This window comes from Carcharhinus amblyrhynchos, chromosome 12, assembly GCF_965287045.1.
Source record: "Carcharhinus amblyrhynchos chromosome 12, sCarAmb.v2.hapA, whole genome shotgun sequence".
Classification (NCBI taxonomy): Eukaryota; Metazoa; Chordata; class Chondrichthyes; order Carcharhiniformes; family Carcharhinidae; genus Carcharhinus; species Carcharhinus amblyrhynchos.
This window is the reverse complement of record NC_137335.1, coordinates 55,501,564-55,522,901: the sequence shown is the minus strand read 5'-3', so window position 1 is coordinate 55,522,901 and position 21,338 is coordinate 55,501,564. Positions and strand designations below refer to the sequence as shown.

The following is a 21,338-nucleotide window of genomic DNA, read 5'->3' as shown; positions in this document are numbered from 1 at the left end:
ACACCCTGAGAACATTCCCTAGTGCCTGATTTCCCATGCAGTCAGCCCCATGCCAGAAATCGGCGGGGCCTGTTGGGGCTAGCATTTAAATGATTCTTTAAATGCTATTAGAAGGCCTGCTAGCTTCTCCCACCTCAAAGTTTTTCACTCGAGCAGGGTTTACACTAGCTCTGTACCTTCGAAGCTAGTGGCCTGACCCTGCTTGAGTGAAGGGTGGGGCAATTGGGACCACCCAGGTGTAGGGGTGCCAACCTGTGCCCCTGGCACTGCTCAAGGGGCAATGTGCTCATGCCCAGGAAGCACCTTGGAATTGCCCACTGGACATTGGGTAGGGTGGGCATATGGGGGAGTGGAGTCTGGCGGGGATGAGGCCTAGGGGCAATTGGTGCAGGTGTGGGTACAACTGCCACTTTGTATTGGGATCAATGAGGATAGGATGGAGGCCAGTAGTCTGGGGGAGTTGTAGGAGTTTGTGAGGCAGGGGAGTGTATTGGTGTATTGTGGAGATTGAGGTGAACTCAGGGTTGGGGGGGGGTGGAACGGTATCGGGGTGGAGGGACAGCACTGTGGGGGTCCCGGACTGGCCGGCAAATGGGAGGCTGAAAGTTCAGGGCCACTGCACATGCGCAGAGGCCCGTTGTTTTGAACCTTCCAGGCGGGAATAGGTCCCACCCTCTGAAATTAATAAGATTCATGCTGATGGCCTCTGTATTGCACAATTTGTGGGAAATTCTAGTGTGAACTCCCACTGAAAAAAACAGCATGAATTACTCCAGTTTTCCTGCGAATTCAATGCTTAGAATGTTTTTGGGAGAATTCTGCCCCTTGTTTCTGACTGTAATTTTGGATTTCCACATCTGACGGTGATTGTTTGAGGAGTCATGTGATACCACTTTGTTAAAGTGGCAACAATTATTTGCTTTGGCTAATACTGGATTTTTATAGTTAACATATATGAGAGCTATTGTCAAGTAGGTAGTTTCCTTGTTTTGACCAAATGTGTTTCTTGAGGGGTGTTTGGGGGGGGGGGGTCAACTAGGTTACCTGAACTCAAAAACGTACGAGAATATTGAGGCGTTAAATAGCTGCTGCCATTTGCTTTTTAAACTGAGCAATCATTTGCGCTCATACATAGCAATTCATTTGATAAATGCAATCTTTGGAATTCTTGGAAGTCATGCAATTATGTCTTTTTTTTGCTGCACCTAGGTGATTACAAAATCCGAGTTGATTGAATATTATGATGTCAGTGGCTGTTACGTTCTCCGACCCTGGTCTTATGCTATCTGGGAAGCTATCAAAGACTTCTTTGACTATGAGATTAAGAAACTTGGTGTGGAGAACTGTTACTTCCCCATGTTTGTCTCTCAGGCAGCTCTTGAGAAGGAAAAGTCACATATAGCGGATTTTGCCCCAGAGGTAAGAATATAAATATATTTCCTTCAGACGCCACTTGAAATCCAACTGCTTTTGTGCTCCTTTTAAAAGTGTATGATTGTACTGTTCAGAAGGTCTGGTGTGACCTTCTGATGTGAAAGATCTGAATTGAGACTTCTGTGTTTGTGTGCAAGAATGCTAAATCTTACATTGGGATTCTCAATCGAGTTGATTATGAAAAAGAAACATGTTGATTTGTCCATCATACTGAACTGTTGACTACTTGAGTGAAAGGTCTGTTAGATTTGATCCAAAATATAATCCTGTTTCTTTCATTTAAAGATTGTGTAAAATACTATATTCTAGTATTGAATATCGAAATAAAGTCCAATGGTGCATTTGACTGAATAATGTTGAGTATTGATAGAATCTTTCTGCTTTGCTCTTCAGAGAAATTAATTTTATTTTTTCCAAAATTAGGTTGCTTGGGTAACCAGATCAGGAAAAACTGAGTTAGCTGAACCAATTGCTGTTCGTCCAACAAGTGAAACAGGTAGGAAAGAATGTAATCAGGAATTTCTGATCATAGTTTATTGATTTGTTCCTGAATATAGCTACAAGATCCAAACACACAAAACACATTTAAAAGTAACTGCAAATGGGTTAGGTTGTTTGGTCATGCTAAATTGTCACTTAATATCAGGGAATTAGCAAGGTGAATACATGGGGTTATGGGATTAAGGCCTGCATGGGATTGTTGTTGGTGCATGGCTCAATGGGCCAAATGGCCACTTGCTGCGCTGTAGGGATTCTATGCCTTGATACCTCAGAAGGGTTCATGTTCAATTAATGTATAGCCAATGTTATATAGATGAATGTAGAAGCTGGTTTCTACAAGATTCCCCAAATCGCTAGCCCGATAAATAACCCATTGATCTTCGTATTTCTAATTGATATTGGAATTTTAACTCCACATTTCCTGCCCTTTTTCCAACCCCTTCAAATAGTGCCACATTTTTAATATGCATCTGAACAGACAGGTAGAAGCTTATTTTCAACTGTAGATGAAGTACAGTGTCGCTTATAAAGTAGCTCTTCTTCAGTAATGCATTGGGGTGTCCTGCGTGAGAAATGGAGTGTGGCTTGAGTACAATCTCTCTATCTTCAATCACAGAACTTGATGCTAAACTGATTGTTCGATTGCTGGCTCCAGAATGAGCTATCCACTTGAATGTGCATTCTTTTTAACTGTTTATTTTTTAAATGTACATCTAACCTCTAAAACGTAATTGTAGGATTTGCTTCCACAATTGTTCTTTCTTAAGACATTCCATTATCCTTGTAATCACTTGCTTAAAATAATTTCTCCTGACTCCCCCATACCTTTTGTTTTGATGGTGATACATTTATGACCTGAAATTAATGTAAATTAGTGCACCAATTAATGGAAATATTCTTTTCAAATTTACCACTCAAAGCCTCTCATAATTTTGATAACATCCTACAAGGTTTCATAATCATCTTTGCTTTAATGTGAAGAGCCCCATTTCCTCCAATCATTTGTCATCCCTGGCATTGTCCTTGTGAAATAGAAACAGAAAATGCTGGAAACACTTTTGGCTTCTCAGGCAGTATCTTTGAAGTGAAGAAGATGGGGTTAATGTTGCAGCTTGATGACGTTTTGTCAGAACTAGGAGACATTATAGATGAACACTTTATAAGGAGGAGCTCCCTGTCTTAATAAGAAGGCCTAATTCTGTCTTGTTTGTGTTCATTTTGTCAGTCATGTACCCAGCCTATGCCAAATGGGTGCAGTCACATCGTGATTTACCACTGAAACTCAATCAATGGTGCAACGTAGTGGTAGGTATTGAAGGCAATGTTTACCTGCATTAATGTGTATCAATGTTTTTGTGTTTCATTTCAAGTGTGAATGTATGAAAGTTTGTAAAATTCAGAAATAAAGAGGCATTATAAAGGAGGCATCCAGGACAAAATTGTCCATTTACCAACAAAATTGTCTTGGATGCCTCTTTTTTACTTTTCAGTAATGAATTTGAATCCACTATTGGTGGGAGCCTGTGGCCACCTACTTCTTTGCTGGATTGTTCATGACCCAGAAATGAAGTATGAAATAGGATGAAGCTATATGTTTTCATTATTCAACTATCCCTCACACACTGTAGAAATTTGTTCAATCATGTTTGTTTCTGTTTATAATTATCATCAACTTCCCAAATGATCTTAACAACAGTTAAGTTCTTTTGAAGCTTTCTAAGCAACCAACATTATTCAACCACCACAGCACAGGAAGATTTTTTTGTTAGTTTTCAGTTGTTTAATTATGTTGCTATATGTTTAGGTTCTAGTTTTCCTAAGACAGAGCTCAGTATCACAGCATCTTTTCCTCTGGAAAAAGCAGCAGGAGGAGACCATATAGCCCATTGACCCAGTTATACTCCTTGCAGATGCCATTTACCGGCTCTGCCATTCAGTATGATCATGGCTGATGTTTAGCTTCAAATCCAGCTTCCCACAAGCTCCCCATGTCTTGTGGTTTACTGAGACCAAAAATATGTCAATCTCGGCCTTAAATATATTCAGCAATGAAGCATCTTCATTTTCCAAGAATCCAAAGTGTCCCAAACCATTGAGTGAAGGAATTCATTTTTATCAGAGTCCGAAAGGATTGGACCCTTGTCTTTATACGGTGCTGCCACGTTCTAAATTTCCTAACCAGTGGAAACAGCCTCTGTGTCAAGTCCCTTGAGAACCTTATCTGTTTCAATGAGATCGTCCCCTTGTCCTTCTAATCTCCAGAGAATATAGGCCCAGTTTACTTGGTCTGTCATCATACTGCGCAGGGACCAATTTAGTGAACCTTGGTATAGTCTCCAACGCAGGTATTTCCTTCCTTAAACATGGAGACCAAAATGTGCGCAGTATTCCATATATGGTCTCATGAAAGCAAAATTTATTTTTTCTTGTGCTCCAATCCCCTTGCAGATGGCATTTACCTTTTCTAATTGCTTGCTGGACCTGCATGCTAAGTTTGCATTCCTTATACGAGTATACCCAAGTTCCTCTAAATACCAACATTTACAAGTTGCATATCTTTTTTAAAAAAAACTGCTTTATTATATGCCATCTGCAGCTTCGTTGCCCAATAACAACATTTTTATATCGCTTTGCCACCTCTGTTTCTCATAGCTTGCATTCCCACCTAGCTTTGTATCATCAGCACGCTTGGATACTTTGTTCTATCTCTTCACAAAGTCATTAACATTGGTTGTAAATAGTTGAGGCCCCGCCACTGACTCTTGTGACACCCCTAGTTATAGCCTGCCAACTTGAAAATGCCCAGTTTATCCCTATGCTCTGTTTCCTTTCCATTAGCCAATGTACTATCCATGTTAATGTATGGTCCCCAACTCCATGAGCCCTTATCTTGTTTATTAACCATTTGTGTGATACTTTATTGTGAATACCTTTTGAAAATCCAAATCTACATTTGCTGGTTCCCTGTTATTCTTAAACCTAATTTCATCAATCTACATCAAATTTATCACCAAGTACTCAGGTTTCAAGCAAGGACACATGCTCTAAAATGTAATTAATTAGAACACTATTCTCAAATGCAACCTTTTTATTTCTTAGCCTATTTTGCTTAGAGACTTGTACAGAGGAAACAGGATGCCCTGGTTGTGTGTTAAATTCCAAATCCAATAAGGATTTTTCCGCTAATGCCATATTTCAAAGTGACCTGTGACTGAGATGTTGGCAAACTGCCCCTCATTCTTCTCAACCTGTCTAGTCTTGTTGTGAGGGATCCTCTTGGGACGAGCGATCATTGTATGGTTGAGTTTTTGATGCAGATGGAGGATGAGAAAGTAGGGTCCCGAACCTGTGTCCCCTGTTTGAACAGGGGACTACAATAGGATGAGAGAGGAATTGGCAAAAGTAGATTGGGGGCACTGATTGGTTGGTAGGAGTGCTGAGGAACAGTGGAGGGTCTTTAAGGAGATTTTTCTCGGTGCTCAGCAGAAATATATTCTGACGGTAAAGAAGGAATGTAGGAGAAGGGATAACCAGCTGTGGTTATCGAAGGATATAAAGGAGAGTATTACAAGCTAATGCATTTAGAGTGGCTAAAAGTAGTGGGCGAGTAGAAGATTGGGAGAGATTTAAAAATCAACAAAGAATGACTAAGAAGTTGATAAAGAAAGGAAGGATAGACTATAAAGCTAAACTAGCACTAAATATAAAAAAGGACAGTAAGAGCTTTTACAAATATATAAAGAGGAGGAGGCTGGCTAGAGTGAATGTTGGATCCTTAGAGGATGAAAGGGGGGATTTAGTGGTGGGAGATGAGGAAATGGCGGAGGCCTTATATAAGTTTTTTGCCTCAGTCTTCACGGAGGAGGACGCAAATAGTTTGCCGGATATTAAAGATAGAAGGATGGTAGGAGTTGAGGGCCTGAATGCGATCTCTGTCACTAGAGAGGCAGTGCTTGATAGACTAACAGGACTGATGGTGGACAAGTCCCCAGGACCGGATGGAATGCATCCCAGAGTTCTGAAGGAAATGGCAGAGGTGATAGTAGATGCCATAGTGATTATTTACCAAACTTCACTGGATTCCGGGGAAGTGCCGGAAGATTGGAAAACGGCTAATGTTACGCCGCTGTTTAAAAAAGGTAGCAGGCAAAAGGCAGGGAATTATAGGCCAGTTAGTTTAATGTCTGTAGTTGGAAAAATGCTTGAATCCGTCATCAAAGAAGAAATAGCGAGGCACCTAAAAAGAATGGTTTGATAGAGCAGACGCAGCACGGATACATTAAGGGGAAGTCGTGTTTGACGAATTTATTGGAATTCTATGTGGATGTGACTAGTGCGGTAGACAGAGGGGAACCGGTAGATGTGGTGTTTCTCAATTTTCAAAAGGCGTTTGATAAGGTGCATCACAAAAGGTTGCTTCAGAAGGTTAGGGGGCATGGAGTTGGGGGTAAGGTGTTAGTGTGGATAGAGGATTGGTTGTCTAATAGGAGGCAGAGAGTTGGTATCAATGGGTATTATTCTGATTGGCGGTTGATGACTAGTGGAGTGCTGCAGGGATTGGTGCTGGGGCCTCAGCTATTTACCATTTATATAGATGATCTGGAGGAAGGGGCTGAGTGTAGGGTAACGAAATTTGCTGATGACACAAAGATGAGTGGAAAAGCAAATTGTGCGGAGGGTGTGGAAAGTCTGCAGAGGGATCTGGATAGGCTGAGCGAGTGGGCGAGGACCTGGCAGATGGAGTACAGTGTTAGCAAGTGTGAGGTTATCCACTTTGGCAGAAATAACAGTAGGAGGGATTACTATTTAAAGGGCGAAAAGCTGCAGCATGCTACGGTGCAGAGGGACCTGGGGGTCCTTGTGCATGAGTCGCAAAAACCCAGTCTGCAGGTTGCAGCAGGTGATCAAGAAGCTGAATGGAATGCTGGCCTTTATAGCGAGGGGGATAGAATATAAAAGCAGGGAGGTCTTGCTGCAACTGTACAGGGCACTGGGGAGGCTGCAGCTGGAGTACTGTGTGCAGTTTTGGTCGCTGCACTTGCGCAAGGATATTTTGGCCTTGGAGGGAGTCCAGAGGAGGTTCACTAAGCTGATACTGGAGATGAGGGGGTTGGACTATGAAGAGAGACTAAATAGACTGGGTCTGTTCTTGTTGGAGTTTAGAAGGATGAGGGGGGATCTTATAGAGACGTATAAGATAATGAAAGGGATGGATAGGGTAGAGGTAGAGAGATTCTTCCTGCTCAGAAAGGACAGCAGGACGAGGGGGCACAGCCTCAAGATAAGTGGCGGGCCGGGGTGGGGGGGGGGGGGGGGGGGCGCAGTTTAGAACGGAGTTGAGGAGGAACTTCTTCACTCAAAGGGTGGTGAATCTCTGGAATTCTCTGCCCGTTGAAGTGGTGGAGGCTACCTTGCTAAATATATTTAAGTCACTGGTAGATAGGTTTTTGACAGACAAGGGAACTAAGGGTTATGGGGAGAATGTGGGAAAGTGGAACTGATCCACTTCAGATCAGCTGTGATCTTATTGAATGGCGGGGCAGGCTCGAAGGGCTAGATGGCCAACTCCTGCTCCTATTTCTTATGTTCTTAGTCTTTGACAGAGTAGGGGCTCACCATTCTTTTCCAATGTCCCTTCTCTATTGACCATCCGGATAGGATTGCATTTGTTCCATTCTTACAAATCCAGTCGTAACGAGAGAATCAACAGCAATGGCTTCTCTTCTCACTCTCGCATGATCATCTTGGGATTCTGTCAAGGATCCATTTGTTGCTGCCTCCTATTTCTCATCTACCTTATGATATACAAAAGGATAACAGGTTCCATATCTAGGGTAGTGATGTTGAGGTCTGCCACAACATCACCCCTTTCAATCCCTCCATTATCTCTACTTTATCACTGCTTGTTTGACATCTAAACCTTAGTAAGCAGAAATTTCCTTCAGCCAAATATTGGAACCGTCATGTTGTCTTTTGACCCTGCCATAAAAGCTGTTACCTAGCCACCAACTCCATTCCTCGCCTGAGGCTCAGCCAGACAGCTCACATTGAATGACCAGTTTGTGAACAGAGTTTCCAGCTACTTTGCTGCTATTCTGTCTGCTCCATTGTTCCATTGATAAATAACACCTAATTTTTCAGCTGTGTATTTTACAGCTTTTTGGGCTCAACATTGAGTTGAAGAAAACTTGTGGTCATGACCTCTGCCCGCTTTGTTTTTGTCTCTCTTTGCTGGTTTGGTTGTTTTTCATTTTCTCTTTTACTTCCTTTCCTTTGAGAGCTGACAGCAGTTATCCCGTCATTTACATGTTCTGTAGACACATTTTGTTTCTTTATTTGTTTCATTACTGCTCCCTTTGACCTTGCATCATGTGAAAACTTTTGTGATTCAATCTTTCCTGTCCTCCACCCTATTACAGATCCTTCCCTTTTGATGATCTTTCCATCCTTCCCCCCCTCCCCCCTTTCATTAGCTCAAAGCCTATTATATTTCTAACTTTTCCCAGTTTTGACTAAAGGCCAGACCTGAAAAGCTAACTCTGTTCTTTCCACAGATTGCATCAGATCTGCTGAGTACTTCCAGCACTTTGTGTTTTATTTCAGATTTCCAGTATTTTACCTTTTGTGTTCTGACCGTGTATCCCCTCCATCACCAAAGCCTATTTCCACCTCCTTAACCATTCAGCAGCAATAACTCCTTTGCTGCTGAAACACTCATTCATGCCTTTGCTGTCTCTTAATTTAACTCTTTCGCTGATTGTCCGGCCAGTCTCCCAATTTCCATCATCCAAATATTTGAACTTGTGCAAAACTCTCTTACTCTTATGTGTTCTGTTTGAATGTCACTCCTGTATTGGCTGATCTACATTGGCTCCTGCTCCAGTAAACCATTAATCTTAAAATTCTCATTCTTGTTTTCCACTCCCTCTGTGACAGCCCTCTCTAACCTCCTCCATCCCTATCATCCTCCAAGATCTCTCTGCTCTGTTAATTCTGGCATCCTGATTTTAATCACCACCGTTGGCAGCATTGCTTTCAGCTTCTTGGGTCATAGATAATATAATTCCCTCCCTAATCCCCTCTACCTCTGTTCTCCTCCAATGCACTCCATAAAATCATCCTCTTTGGCAGATTTTTTATATCTCCCTTTTGTGGCTGGGATTAAATCTTGTTTCCTAATGCTCCTGTGACCTGCATTGGCACATTTCACTGCATTAAAGGTGCTGTATAAATGAAAGTTATTGTTAAAGCAAAATGTGATTTGTAGTACCTCAAAATCAGTCAAAACTAGAAAGTTGCTGTGGGTTGTGAGCTGGCCACAGTCCTGTTCAATCCATAACTGGGTTTCAAATTTTTCATTCTCTCCATCACCAAACCTGCTTACTTCAACTTTTAAAACATTTTCCACCTTTGCTGTACCTCAGCCCCAAAAGTGTTGGAACCCATGTCTGTCTTTGTCATTTTTCCACATCTATTGCTTCAATGTCTTCATTGTCAGTCCTGCTCTTTATCTTTCATAAACTTGTCCAAGGCTCAAGAATACATGAATAATGAAATCTTGCTTGATCCACAGCTTCCATCCATGCATTGGCTTCACATCTCCCAACAGGTTGAACATCAAGTGCCAAACCTTGTATCCCCAATCGTTGCTGCCCTATCTCTGCTGCATCCTCCAACTTGCATCCCCCGAGCCCTTCAGTTTATCAACACTGGTTTTTATGCACACCTGCCATTGGAGGCAGAGCTTTAACCTCCTTGCTCCTTCTCTGTTGAACTCTGTTCTGAAATCCATCTGCTTATCTCCATCTTTAAAACCTTCCCACCACTTCTTTGACCAACAATTTGGCTAACTCACCTAACTTTTTCTCTATCCTTGTCTTTGCTCTTCCTTGAGTACCTTTGGCTATTTTCAGGTTACTATAAAAGAACATAAGAAAGATATAAATTCAAGTTTCCAGCATTTTCTGTTTCTGTATTGGCCATAAAGGTTATAATAGGCTGTGAGATTATATGTACTTTCATTATTTTGCAGCGTTGGGAGTTCAAACACCCACAGCCATTTCTACGTACTCGTGAGTTCCTATGGCAGGAAGGCCATACAGCATTTGCTACTCGTGAAGAGGCTGCAGAAGAGGTAAGACATTGGAGAGGATGGAAACAAAATAATTGGATAATGTCAGCCACATTCCCAGGAATGTGATGTAGCAATAATCATCACTAAATTGTTCTGTCTGGGTATGTCCGAAGCTGTGATATGGTATTTTTTCAAGTTGGAAGCTTTTGCAATGTACATCGGGTTTTTATTTTCTATAATATTTTTGAATGCACAGTGGTTAGCACTGCTGCCTCAAACACTAGGGACCTTGATTCAGTTCCCAGCTTGGGCTACTGTCTGTATGGACTCCATGTTCTCCCTGTGTCCGTGTGGTTTCTTCCGGGTGCTCCCGTTTCCTCCCACAGACTGAAAGATATGCTGGTTAGATGTGTTGACCCTTCTAAATTCTCCCTCAGTGTAACCGAACAGGTGCCAGAGTTTGGGGGATTTTTATAGTAACTTCATTGCAATGTTATAGTTAGCCTACTTGTGACACTAAAGTTAACTTTAAACAAGAGCAAATTAATTGCTACTGCAGGCCACAAGGTGGAGCCAAATTTCACTTTTGCTGTGTCACTTAAAATTCAAATGTCAATAATTATTAATTGCCCTTTTAGATTGACTGTTACAAACCTAATTAACTCATTAATATTGGCTCTCATTGTGGCAATTTTATTGTCTTCAATAATTTATCAAGAAATTCAATATGGAAAAATTACATGTTGGATTGCAGAGAAAGATTACTTGGAGATCATAAACGTTTCTAAATGTTTTTCAGTCACCTGATATCAGAACCATTAGTCTGAGAAAGTTTGAAATTTCAATGAAGGGATCATAGAATCATAGAAACTCTACAGTACAGAAAGAGGCCATTCGGCCCATTGAGTCTGCACGGACCGCAATCCCACCCAGGCCCTACTCCCATATCCCTACATATTTCACCCAATAATCCCTCTAACCTACACATCTCAGAACAATAAGGGGCAATTTAGGCATGGCCAATTAACCTAACCTGCACATCTTTGGACTGTGGGAGGAAACCAGAGCACCCGGAGGAAACCCGTGCAGACATGAGAATGTACAAACTCCACACAGACAGTGACCCAAGCCAGGAATCAAACCCAGGTCCCTGGAGCTGTGAAGCAGCAGTGCTAACCACTGTGCTACCGTGCCACCCTCTTTTTTTTTATATAAATTAAATTCCCTGGGACAGGCTTTTTCAAAGTGGGGGTCGTACCCTGTTGAAAATGATCGGGTAAATTCTCGCTGCCTATAAACTGATCCCATTCAAAAAAAAATGCAGGATGGTCTATGATCATGTTTTTTTTTAAAGAAACCATAGGAACCATGATCCTGTGCAAAAAAAAATGCAGGATATTTATAGAGTTCATTTTGTAGAAGGTGGTATGACAATGAGGACCTCTCAGATGGTGACCCGGTCAGCATGAGGATTTTGATGTGAAGGAAAAGCTTAGTATTTGCCTGATACAACTCAAGTTATGTGCACTTTATTAAAGGAAAGGGTAAGAATTAGGAGAGAGGTACATCTTTAAATGTACAGTAAATCCCACTTAGATTACGACTGTAGCAGTTGTACTGCAGCTTGCTTGGTCAGTGCTGCCTGAGCCTTGAATTTTGCGCCATAAAGGCAGGCTGTAACTCCAGAGTTTGACAAGTATAGACATGATCTCACAATCATTATATTTCCTCTGTGTGCGTAAAAATATTTTGCTGTTGAATCAATGTCAAAACGATATGACGTCTGAAAAATGGGACATGCATTGAGATGTTCTTTTTAAATTACGGCTGTATGTGAGAAAGGATAATCAATTAACCACAGGCTCCAATGGATGCAGCAAAATGTGGTTATCAATGTAACATATCCCACCTATCATGGAGGTTTATTGATGAGATGGTAGGTAACAGATAGGGATTGCTATCCTAGTAATCCTAGTAACTGCCCTACTAAGTTTCCACTTAAAAGCAGCACGTTATCTGGTGAGCTCTGCATTCCAAAGGTGCATCTTAAACGAAAAATCTGTCACAAATAAATGGCAGTCAATTTTTTGTGGATGATTGATGCACAGTGAATTAGTATATTGTCTGATTTTTGGACATTTATTTTGAATGTAAATGTTGACGAGGAGTTTGCAAAATGCTGACACTAATTTCTTTTGGTCCAAACAAATTGGAAAATAGATCTGAAACTGACCCTCTGATGTTTAATAGACTGTATAATATTAGTACAAAGTAGACACATCATATTTCATTATCACATCGCAGCTCATATGAAGTGGGTTGTGCGGGATGGCCAATTGGTAGAAGTGGGTTGGGGGGGGTGGTGGGGGAGGAGTGTGTGTCTGTGTGTGTGTGAAAAGGCTTGGAAACTACTGCTCCTGGGAATAACATTGATGTCAATTTTGCAAATACTCCTATATTATGACCTGCATGCATTGTTTTCTTGCTTTCCAACTGGTATCTACTTTCCTAGGTTTTGCAAATTCTGGAACTGTACGCACGGGTATACGAGGAGCTACTTGCAATCCCTGTAGTAAAAGGAAGAAAGACCGAAAAAGAGAAGTTTGCAGGTGGTGACTATACAACTACAGTCGAGGCCTTTGTATCAGCCAGTGGAAGAGCCATCCAGGTGTGTCCACTTTTTAAAGTTGATTATACAACCTGTTCTGCATGTGCTCTGAATTTTGCAGTTAACCACTTAGCCGGAACTGACTGGGATCTGTGAAAGTCACAAATTTTATATTTATGGGCTGAAAAGTTGATAACCTTAATGGGCGTGCAAATATTTCTTTAGGGTCTCGAAAATCACAGATTAGACCCATCAAACAAAATCTTTCACCCATTGTTGGATGGTGAGCTGAAAGGAGAGTACAGAAATGAAAAGGGTAACTAATTCCTTGAAACAAGTGGACAAATATTTGGTGTCTTGAGGGGAAAAGAAATGATGGTGGATTTTCCAGACTTCAGTCTGGATACTAATCAGAGAAATTTAAATCACATGAAGAGAACATTTGGCTCAGTGTGTCCATGACAGCTAACGTTTAACCATCCAGCCTAATCTCTCTTTGTTCCTTGTAGATTATGGCACTTTAGTACTTAAGTATTGAGAGTTTCTGCCTTTTTAACAGGTCTGTAGATTATGTAGGCAGGGAGTTGGAGCCTTTATTCCAAGCCGTACACCTTTTTGTACGCGAGGGGTTCCTTGCCCAGAAGTCAGTCAGATTGATAACCTTGGATTCCATTCTGGCAGAGAGGACTACAGAGTGGGTAGGTCTGATCCACCATTCTGGGCTCCAAATCTTGAATCTGGAAGCCTTTGAAACAGGGGGGCTTGGGGAAAGCATTCAATTTGCTGGTCTGTACCATTGTTGCTAAGGCATGTGGACGGCACGGCACAGTAGTTAGCACTGCTGCATCACAGCGCCAGGAATCCGGGTTCAATTCCTGCGTGGAGTTTGCACATTCTCCCCATGTCTGTGTCGACTTCTTCCGGGTGCTCTGGTTGCCCCTCATTCCAAGGATGTGCAGGTTAGGTTGATTGGCCATGCTAAATTGTCCCTTAGTGTTAAGGGGATTAACAGGTTATATATGTGGTGTTACAGAGATAGGACCTGGGTAGGATTGTTATTGGTGAAGTCTTGATGGGCCAAATGGCAGCCTCCTGCACTGTAGGATTCAATGCATCTTCTCCCAGATGCCGTAGTCATCTAGCTTTAACTACCTGGTTTCCCGGTGCTGACAAAACAGAGGCAACCACTGTTAAACCTGCAGAATGGGTTAAATCAGAGGCTGCAAACCTCAGTAAAATATTGAAGTTGGCCACTCACCTCCTGGAAGCAGGTTGACTGTGCAACCTGTGTCCTACCATTAAACCTGGGCATGGTTGAGGTTCCAGATTTTTCAAATTTTAACACAAAAACTGACCCAAACAACCCATTTTTGGGTATTAAAATTATTTCCCTTGTCTTATTTGTTCTGTGCAATATTGCGGTTTAGTCTAAAACATTGTGTGATAGAAACTTTATTCTGTATTGACACAGTCATTTTTAAATTTGCAGGGAGCTACTTCACACCATTTGGGCCAGAATTTTTCTAAGATGTTTGAGATTGTGTTTGAAGATCCAAAGAAACCCGGAGAGAAGCAGTTTGCTTTCCAGAACTCCTGGGGACTTACAACTCGAACTATTGGCGTTATGACCATGGTCCATGGTGATAACCAAGGTTTGGTATTGCCTCCGCGAGTCGCTTGTGTGCAGGTTTGTGTTTTTTTTTTGAAACAAAGTATTTAGAAGTTGCAAATTTGTAAAGTGATACTGAAATTTATTTATGAATGTAATTGGGATTCAAAGCTGTCATCATTGTGCAGTAGAGGCCTGAATTGTAGTGCTTTTTAGAAATAATTGTCATTAAAATGCACTTTTTCTAGTAGTTTTAAATTTGGGAATGTATAAAGTGAAATTATAAGTGGCAGGGAACAGTATATGTTTATTACAAGAGCATTCGACAATGGAAAATTGGAAGAAAGGCTTTTAAATCCAGCTGATTTTGTGAATTCAGTCTGTAGGTGAATTAACCAAAAAAGTAGTTTACACCCCCTGTACTTTGAAACTTACTGTTTCTATAAGCTCAGAAACCTGGCTGAGTTTGTGAAAAGATTGTTTGCTGGTCACAGTTGAAGATGCCTCAGTGACGTAAATTCTCAACACTACATGACATAATGCGAACAAAGAATAGTACAGCACAAGGACCAGGCTCTTCGGTCTTGCGAGCTTGTGCCAATCATGATACACGAATGCAGTGCTAGATGACTGATATGCATTCAGTATTATTCAACAGTGAAATACTGTACAGTTATATCTTGTGCAGTTAGAAGTGCACAGCTTCATCTGAATAGTACATTGATCATTCCGTATAATAGTCTTTTTCTTCAAAAAGCAACATTTTAAATGACCTCATGAATCAGGGTGAGATTTTCCTTATTGAACAGCGTGGTGACACTGAACCAGTTAACTGTGTACACATCAAGATAATCAAATTATAAAGAACTTTGCATCTAATGTTCCATCTGATCTTGAAGAGCAACACTGACAGCATAAATAAGAAAATGTTCCATTTCCTTGGATGGTATCTCTTAACTTCTGAGCACAGAATTTACCAAAACATTCAAGGACAGGATAGACCATTTAGCCCAACAAGCGTGCTCCGATATTCCGTTAGATCATGGCTGATCATCCATCTTAATGCTATTATCTCCAAGTACCTTGACGTTTTATTTGTCTCCAAAAATCTATCAATTTCTGTCTTGAACAGACTTCATATTTGAGCTTCCACAGCCTTGGGGGTAGAGAATTCCAAAGATTCACCATCGCCTGAATAAATTCCTCATCTCAATCTTAAATGGTCTATCCCTTTCTCCTAAGGTTATGTCCCCTCATTCTAGACTCACCAGCCAGGGAATATATCTTATCCCCTGGTTGGTTTAGCTCACATGGCTAGGTAGCTTGTAATGCAGACCGATGCCAATAGTGTGAGTTCAATTCCCATACCGGCTGAGGTTATTCATGAAGGCCCACCTTGTCAACCTTGCCCTATGATCAAGGTATGGTGATCTTCTGGTTAAGTCACCCCCAGTAACCCCTCCCCCTCAAAGGGAAAAGCAGCCTATGGGACTATGATGACTTTATCTTACCTTTACCTATATCTTATCTGCAGCTAGCCTGTCATGTCGTACAAGAATTATGTAAGTTTACTCATCTCTCTTTCTTTGAAACGCTAGGGAATATATACCTAAGTACATATTTATTTCATGATTAATTGCTCACTTTACAGATCATAATAATACCTTGTGGGATCACAAACACACTCTCAGAAGAGGACAAGGACTCTTTGTTAAAGAAGTGCAGTCAATACCTTGGCCGGCTGACTAATGTTGGAATTCGTGCTCGGGCTGACTTGAGGGATAACTATTCACCTGGCTGGAAGTTCAACCATTGGGAGTTGAAAGTAAGTGGATAACTTGTACTTGTGTTGCAATGCACAAACCCTCTTTGGTTAGTTTGGTTAATTTTGTGACAGGATTTCACTTGAGGCAAATTGCAATGCGCACACACATCCAGTCTGAGTACCATACAAGTAGTTGAAGTTTGCTTCTCAAAGACTAGTTGGGCATGTGGAGCAGAATTAATTTACATATCTTGATTTTGACATGTCATTTTTCAAACAATTGAGAGCTGGTTGGATACTAGTTTGGAAATTTTGAAACTGTCTTGCTGATCTTTGAATGATATCTCCGAGTCCTCCACCTGTCATATATTGAACATGTTTTTACTTGTAATTGGAATGAATTATGATGCATAATTACCTTTGCATCTTCTATTTAATACCTAGTGTGAACCTTTTAAAGAAAGTTTGATTGAAGTGCATTCTCTGAACTGCTTGTGTCTTGTCTGGATTTAATTAGCCACAAAATACCTACTGTATTAATGTGACTTGTAACTTATCTGACCGAATTGTCCTTAGAATGTCATAAAATATGACCTACCAATGATAGTTTTATCACCAAACATTGAATAGATTGATGCTTATAGCTAAGGAAAAAAGATGTATTTGGTGTTCATCGAACATATTCAACCCTGATATGTAGTATTATGGGCATCCTTTAGTTAACTAAAGTAATAAACTTATTAAAAATTCTTGAGCATCTATTGCAGCAGTAAATCCAACTTCAGTTAAGTTTATTTTCTTTGTCACAAGTAGGTTTACATTAATACTGCAATGAAGTTACTGTGAAAATCCCCATGTCACCATAGTCTGGCAGCTGTTCGGGTACACTGAGGGAGAATTTAGCATGGCCAAAGCACCTAACCAGCATTATACTACAGCCAACATAATTTATTTCATTAAATTTGATCAAGTGGAGTTAATTTTTAAAAATTCATTCCAATTTTAGGGTGTACCTATCAGGTTGGAGGTTGGACCACGGGACATGAAAAATAATCAGTTTGTGGCTGTCAGAAGAGACACAGCTGACAAACTTACAATAGCTGAGGCTGCTGCTGAGACGAAGCTGAAGAACTTATTGGAAGAAATCCAAAATAATCTTTATAATAGGTATTTATTAGAAAATATAAATCATCTGAGTTTCTTTTTTTTTGTGTGCTTGATATACAAACAATTCGATATGAACAAGTATGTATCCCATCTGCACTTTTTTTTTTCTTTGGGAGCCTCCACATCCAGATCAGAGTATCTAAGAGCACAAGGAGAGAACACACTGCATAAAATAGTATCCCAACCATATGGATTTGCCTATTAGAGGGAAAACATGTCTCCTATTGGCTAACAGTTCTCCATTTTAAACACGTCAGGTCACTTCTTAATCATTTCCAATAACATATTATCACATTTACTTTAAAAATATTACAACCTCTGTGAATATCTCAGTGACTTCCATTCGAGTAACAAAGTATAATGGCTGAAGTACAACAAAATAATAAGGAAATTCTCAGCAGAGTTAGTAATACAAAATTTTAATATCAGAAATAATTTATAATGAATATTGTATTCTGATTTGTTCCTTTTTAAATATTTCTTTTAGTTTATAAAATCACAGGTCTTCATAGCTCAAGACAGTTCATAGTGAATAATTGTTCAATCAGTTCTTCAATGGTAAAAATTTTATCCAAATAATCTGGAACAGTTACTAGGTAAAATAGAACACTGCGGCAAATTGCTTATGATTTTTACCATAAATACTACAATCATTTCCTGTTGCCAATCCAGTTTTAAAATTATTATCTAAATATTGATTTATTTGTTTACAGTACATATTTTGTACTCTAATACAGTAAAAGTTCAGCTGTTCTCCCTTTTTGCTTGCCAAGAAAGGAATATTTTGCCATTTGTTGCATTGTCACTGTTGTGCACTATTAACAGTGAACACACAAAGCAAGGAATAAGAATAGAGCATGTGACTCTTCAAAGCTGCCCTATCATTCAGTAAGATCATGGCTGATTGTGGGCTTCAACTCCCCTTCCCCACATGCTCGCCATTTCCCTTGAGAGACCAAAAATCTGTTTATTCCAGCCTTAAATGTATTTAACGATGGAGCATCAACAGCTTTTTGGGATAGAGAATTCCAAAGATTCACAACCCTTTGAAGTAATTTCTTCTAATCTCAGACCTAAATGATTAGCCCTTTATCCTGACACTGAGCCTTGTTTCTGCTCTTCTGGGAATATGTCTCTGTCTGTCCAATCAAGCTTGTTCAGAATCTTCTGTGTTTCAATAACATTGCCTCTTATTCTTCACAGAATACGGACTCAATTTACTCGATCTATGATTCTATGATCTCCTAATTTAGGACAAGTCCCTCAATCCAGGGATTAATTCAGTGAACCTTTCTGTATTTCCTCCTGTACAAGTATATACTTAAATAAGGGAACCAGAACTGCATTATGGCTGACAAACTGACTTTCTTATCAGCAGCTAAGGCTGAGCAATAAGGGGAGTTGTTCGTTTCTATATAGTTACCATGTTCTGCAGTACAGATTATAATGCTTTCTAACCATGTTATTTTTCTTTCTTTTACTATCAGAGCTGCTCAGGATCTAAAGGAGCATATGGTTTTGGCTGACACAATGGAACAATTTCAACAGAAGTTAGATTCAGGAAAGGTATGATCTCACTTTAATTCCCTTTTTGCTACTCATGTGGGATACTTAGCACAGCTGGGCAGCAACTATGGGAATTCAATTTGAATCCAGGTAAACCAATGGCATGAGAATTTCCCATCAGATATAAGGTCTGGTGAAATACTTATGGAGTTTCGGTGCAGTCCTCTGAGACGTAGACTTATTGAGCAAAGCTATCAATTAACACTAAATTATTAATTAGGGGAATGTATAGCTGGGATATGAAATTAGGAGAAAAGTTTGCATAGGGTCTAAAAGGCATATTGCTCACTGGAAGCTTAATGGAGTCTTATTTTGTTCTTCAGCGCTGTATTTTCTAGTTTGTGTAACTGATTCTAGGATTGGAATTTTACATTGTTGCTTCACTTATTTCAGATTGTGCAGATTCCTTTTTGTGGTAATATAGAATGTGAAGACTGGATCAAGAAAATGACAACAAGGTAATAGCAAATGTTATTATATTCTCTTTTCATTGTATGCTGGAGTATTTGAATAGAGGAGTTGGGGGAGAGACAAGAAACTGACTTAGAATTAATTGTTGAACACATCTTTTAAAACAAGTTCATATTTTAACCTCCGTTTGAATGTTAGTTGAAATGTGGTGATATTAGTAAAATACTATTTCAACCATATTCAAAACATATCTAAAATCTGCTATCTTTGGTTAATGTTAGAATAACCAAATGGCCATATTTAAAAGGAGCAGGCGAGTTCTTGTGTCTTCATGAATATTCTCTCAGCCAGTATCTATCTGGTTGTTATCTTATTACTGTGTTCAAATTGGCTGCTCTAATAAAGGGTTAAAATGGGGGATTTTTATCCATTCAAGATTATATGTCCATTATCTGTCTTGCCACCATCTCATTTATGGGATTATTTTACTGTTCTGTTTGTTTTTATATCTTTTGTGATACAGGGATCAGGATATTGAACCTGGTGCACCATCTATGGGAGCCAAGAGTCTTTGTATCCCTTTCAAACCTCTTCGTGAATTGCAGTCTGGAGCCTTATGCATCAGTGGCAAGGAGCCTGCCCAACACTATGTACTTTTTGGCCGCAGTTACTAGTGAAGATACAAAGTGTGGGAAAATCATGTCTTTGACTATACATGTTTTTATAAGACTAATTAATTATGGTTCTGTTCATCTTTTTGTGTATTTTTATCCAGTTATTAAAAAATAAACTGTATCAAGAGCAAAAACAAAACTATGGTTATTAAAAATACATCTGTTCCAGATATTCTACTTAATAGTAATAAACCTTTAATGAATAGATTTTTCTTTGTGTGTTATTTAGTTTAAGCGGTGTAATGGATTGACACCAAAATCCATACTTCCATCATTATTCCTGTCAACCTACCAACTTTCTATAAATTGATTTGTCTCTTACTTGCATGAATGTATCCAGTTCCTTTTTGAATGTGTGCAGTGAATCCGCACACCTATGTACTTATTCTGGCAGTTTACCCCAGAGAGTGTGTTGCCACTGGAAAATAAGTTCTAATCTAACTCGTTTCTGGTGCGAGTTTATGTAGAATTAAACCAAATTGGAAATAACATTGCGACATGGATTGAAATTTGATTGAGAGGGAGAGAGAAGAGAAATAAATAGGTTCGAGTTCTAATTGGAAAGATGTGGCCAATGCTGCTCCCCAGAGATTGAAACTATGGCCTCAACTTTCCATTGCATTTGTCAATGACTTGGATGAAGGCAGAGGGATTTGTATATAAAGGTTACTTATTAGTGTCACAGGTAGGCTTACATTAACACTGCAATGAAGATACTGTCAAAATCCCCTTTACAGATAAATACCAAGCTGGGAGGCACATTAAGTAGTACACGTGGGAGCAGGAAGTTGCAAAGGGAATGAAATAGATTAAATGAATGAACGCCATTTGCCAGTTTTCCCAGTGTGGGAATGTGAGAGATCATCCATTATAAATAAGGATCAATTAGAATCATTTTGAAGTGGTGAGATATTAAAAAGGAAGAGCCAGAAGTGGTGGTGTACATAAAACAATCAGGTGAATGAAATGTTGGCCTTTATCTCAAGGAGGCTGGAAGACAATGTGGAGAAAGTTAGTTATATTTCAGTTGTATACAGCAAGGTGAAACTCCAAATAAAACAGAAAATACTGGATGAACTCAGCAGGTCTGGTAGCAACTGGTAGGAAGAGAAGCTGTTAATATTTCAGATTGATGACTGCATGCTGTTTTCTTCTCCACAGAGGCTGCCAGTTCCATTGAATACTTCCAGTACTTTGCTGTTATTTATTATTTCCTGCATCTACTGCATTTTGTTTTTATTGTAGTGGTCATACTATCATCTGGAGTACTGCATATCTCATAATTCATCAATGTATCTACTGTTAACCTTATGCAGTAAGGTTTGCTCTTCTTGTGAAAATCCTTTCTCAATAATCCCCTTTTTTACTCTGTGAGGGAATTGATACTGATCTGTTTGAGCTGAAGATCATGCCTTCAGGGGTTGCACTATGTAACAAAAGGAAAAGTGGACAATGGGGTTAATTTGTGGGGCCCCATGCTGTTCGAGCCTTGAACAAGACCAGTAGGCATCAAATCATTGCTGCTCCAT

At 39.9% G+C, this 21,338-nt stretch overlaps 1 protein-coding gene across 2 annotated transcripts in view; it reads left to right on the top strand.

Moving 5' to 3' along the window:
- eprs1 (glutamyl-prolyl-tRNA synthetase 1) overlaps positions 1–20,016 on the top strand; it is a 74,142-nt gene extending 54,126 nt beyond the window's left edge. For both annotated transcript variants that reach the window (XM_080200550.1, XM_080200549.1), the window contains 11 exons: positions 1,210–1,419; positions 1,858–1,930; positions 3,161–3,240; positions 9,968–10,069; positions 12,522–12,677; positions 14,107–14,304; positions 15,878–16,051; positions 16,998–17,158; positions 18,646–18,724; positions 19,118–19,182; positions 19,659–20,016. In XM_080200550.1, coding sequence (XP_080056676.1) covers positions 1,210–1,419; positions 1,858–1,930; positions 3,161–3,240; positions 9,968–10,069; positions 12,522–12,677; positions 14,107–14,304; positions 15,878–16,051; positions 16,998–17,158; positions 18,646–18,724; positions 19,118–19,182; positions 19,659–19,809 — 1,449 coding nt within the window. In that variant the 3' untranslated portion in view covers positions 19,810–20,016. The remainder of the gene's footprint in view (positions 1–1,209; positions 1,420–1,857; positions 1,931–3,160; positions 3,241–9,967; positions 10,070–12,521; positions 12,678–14,106; positions 14,305–15,877; positions 16,052–16,997; positions 17,159–18,645; positions 18,725–19,117; positions 19,183–19,658) is intronic.
- Positions 20,017–21,338: the final 1,322 nt, after the last annotated feature.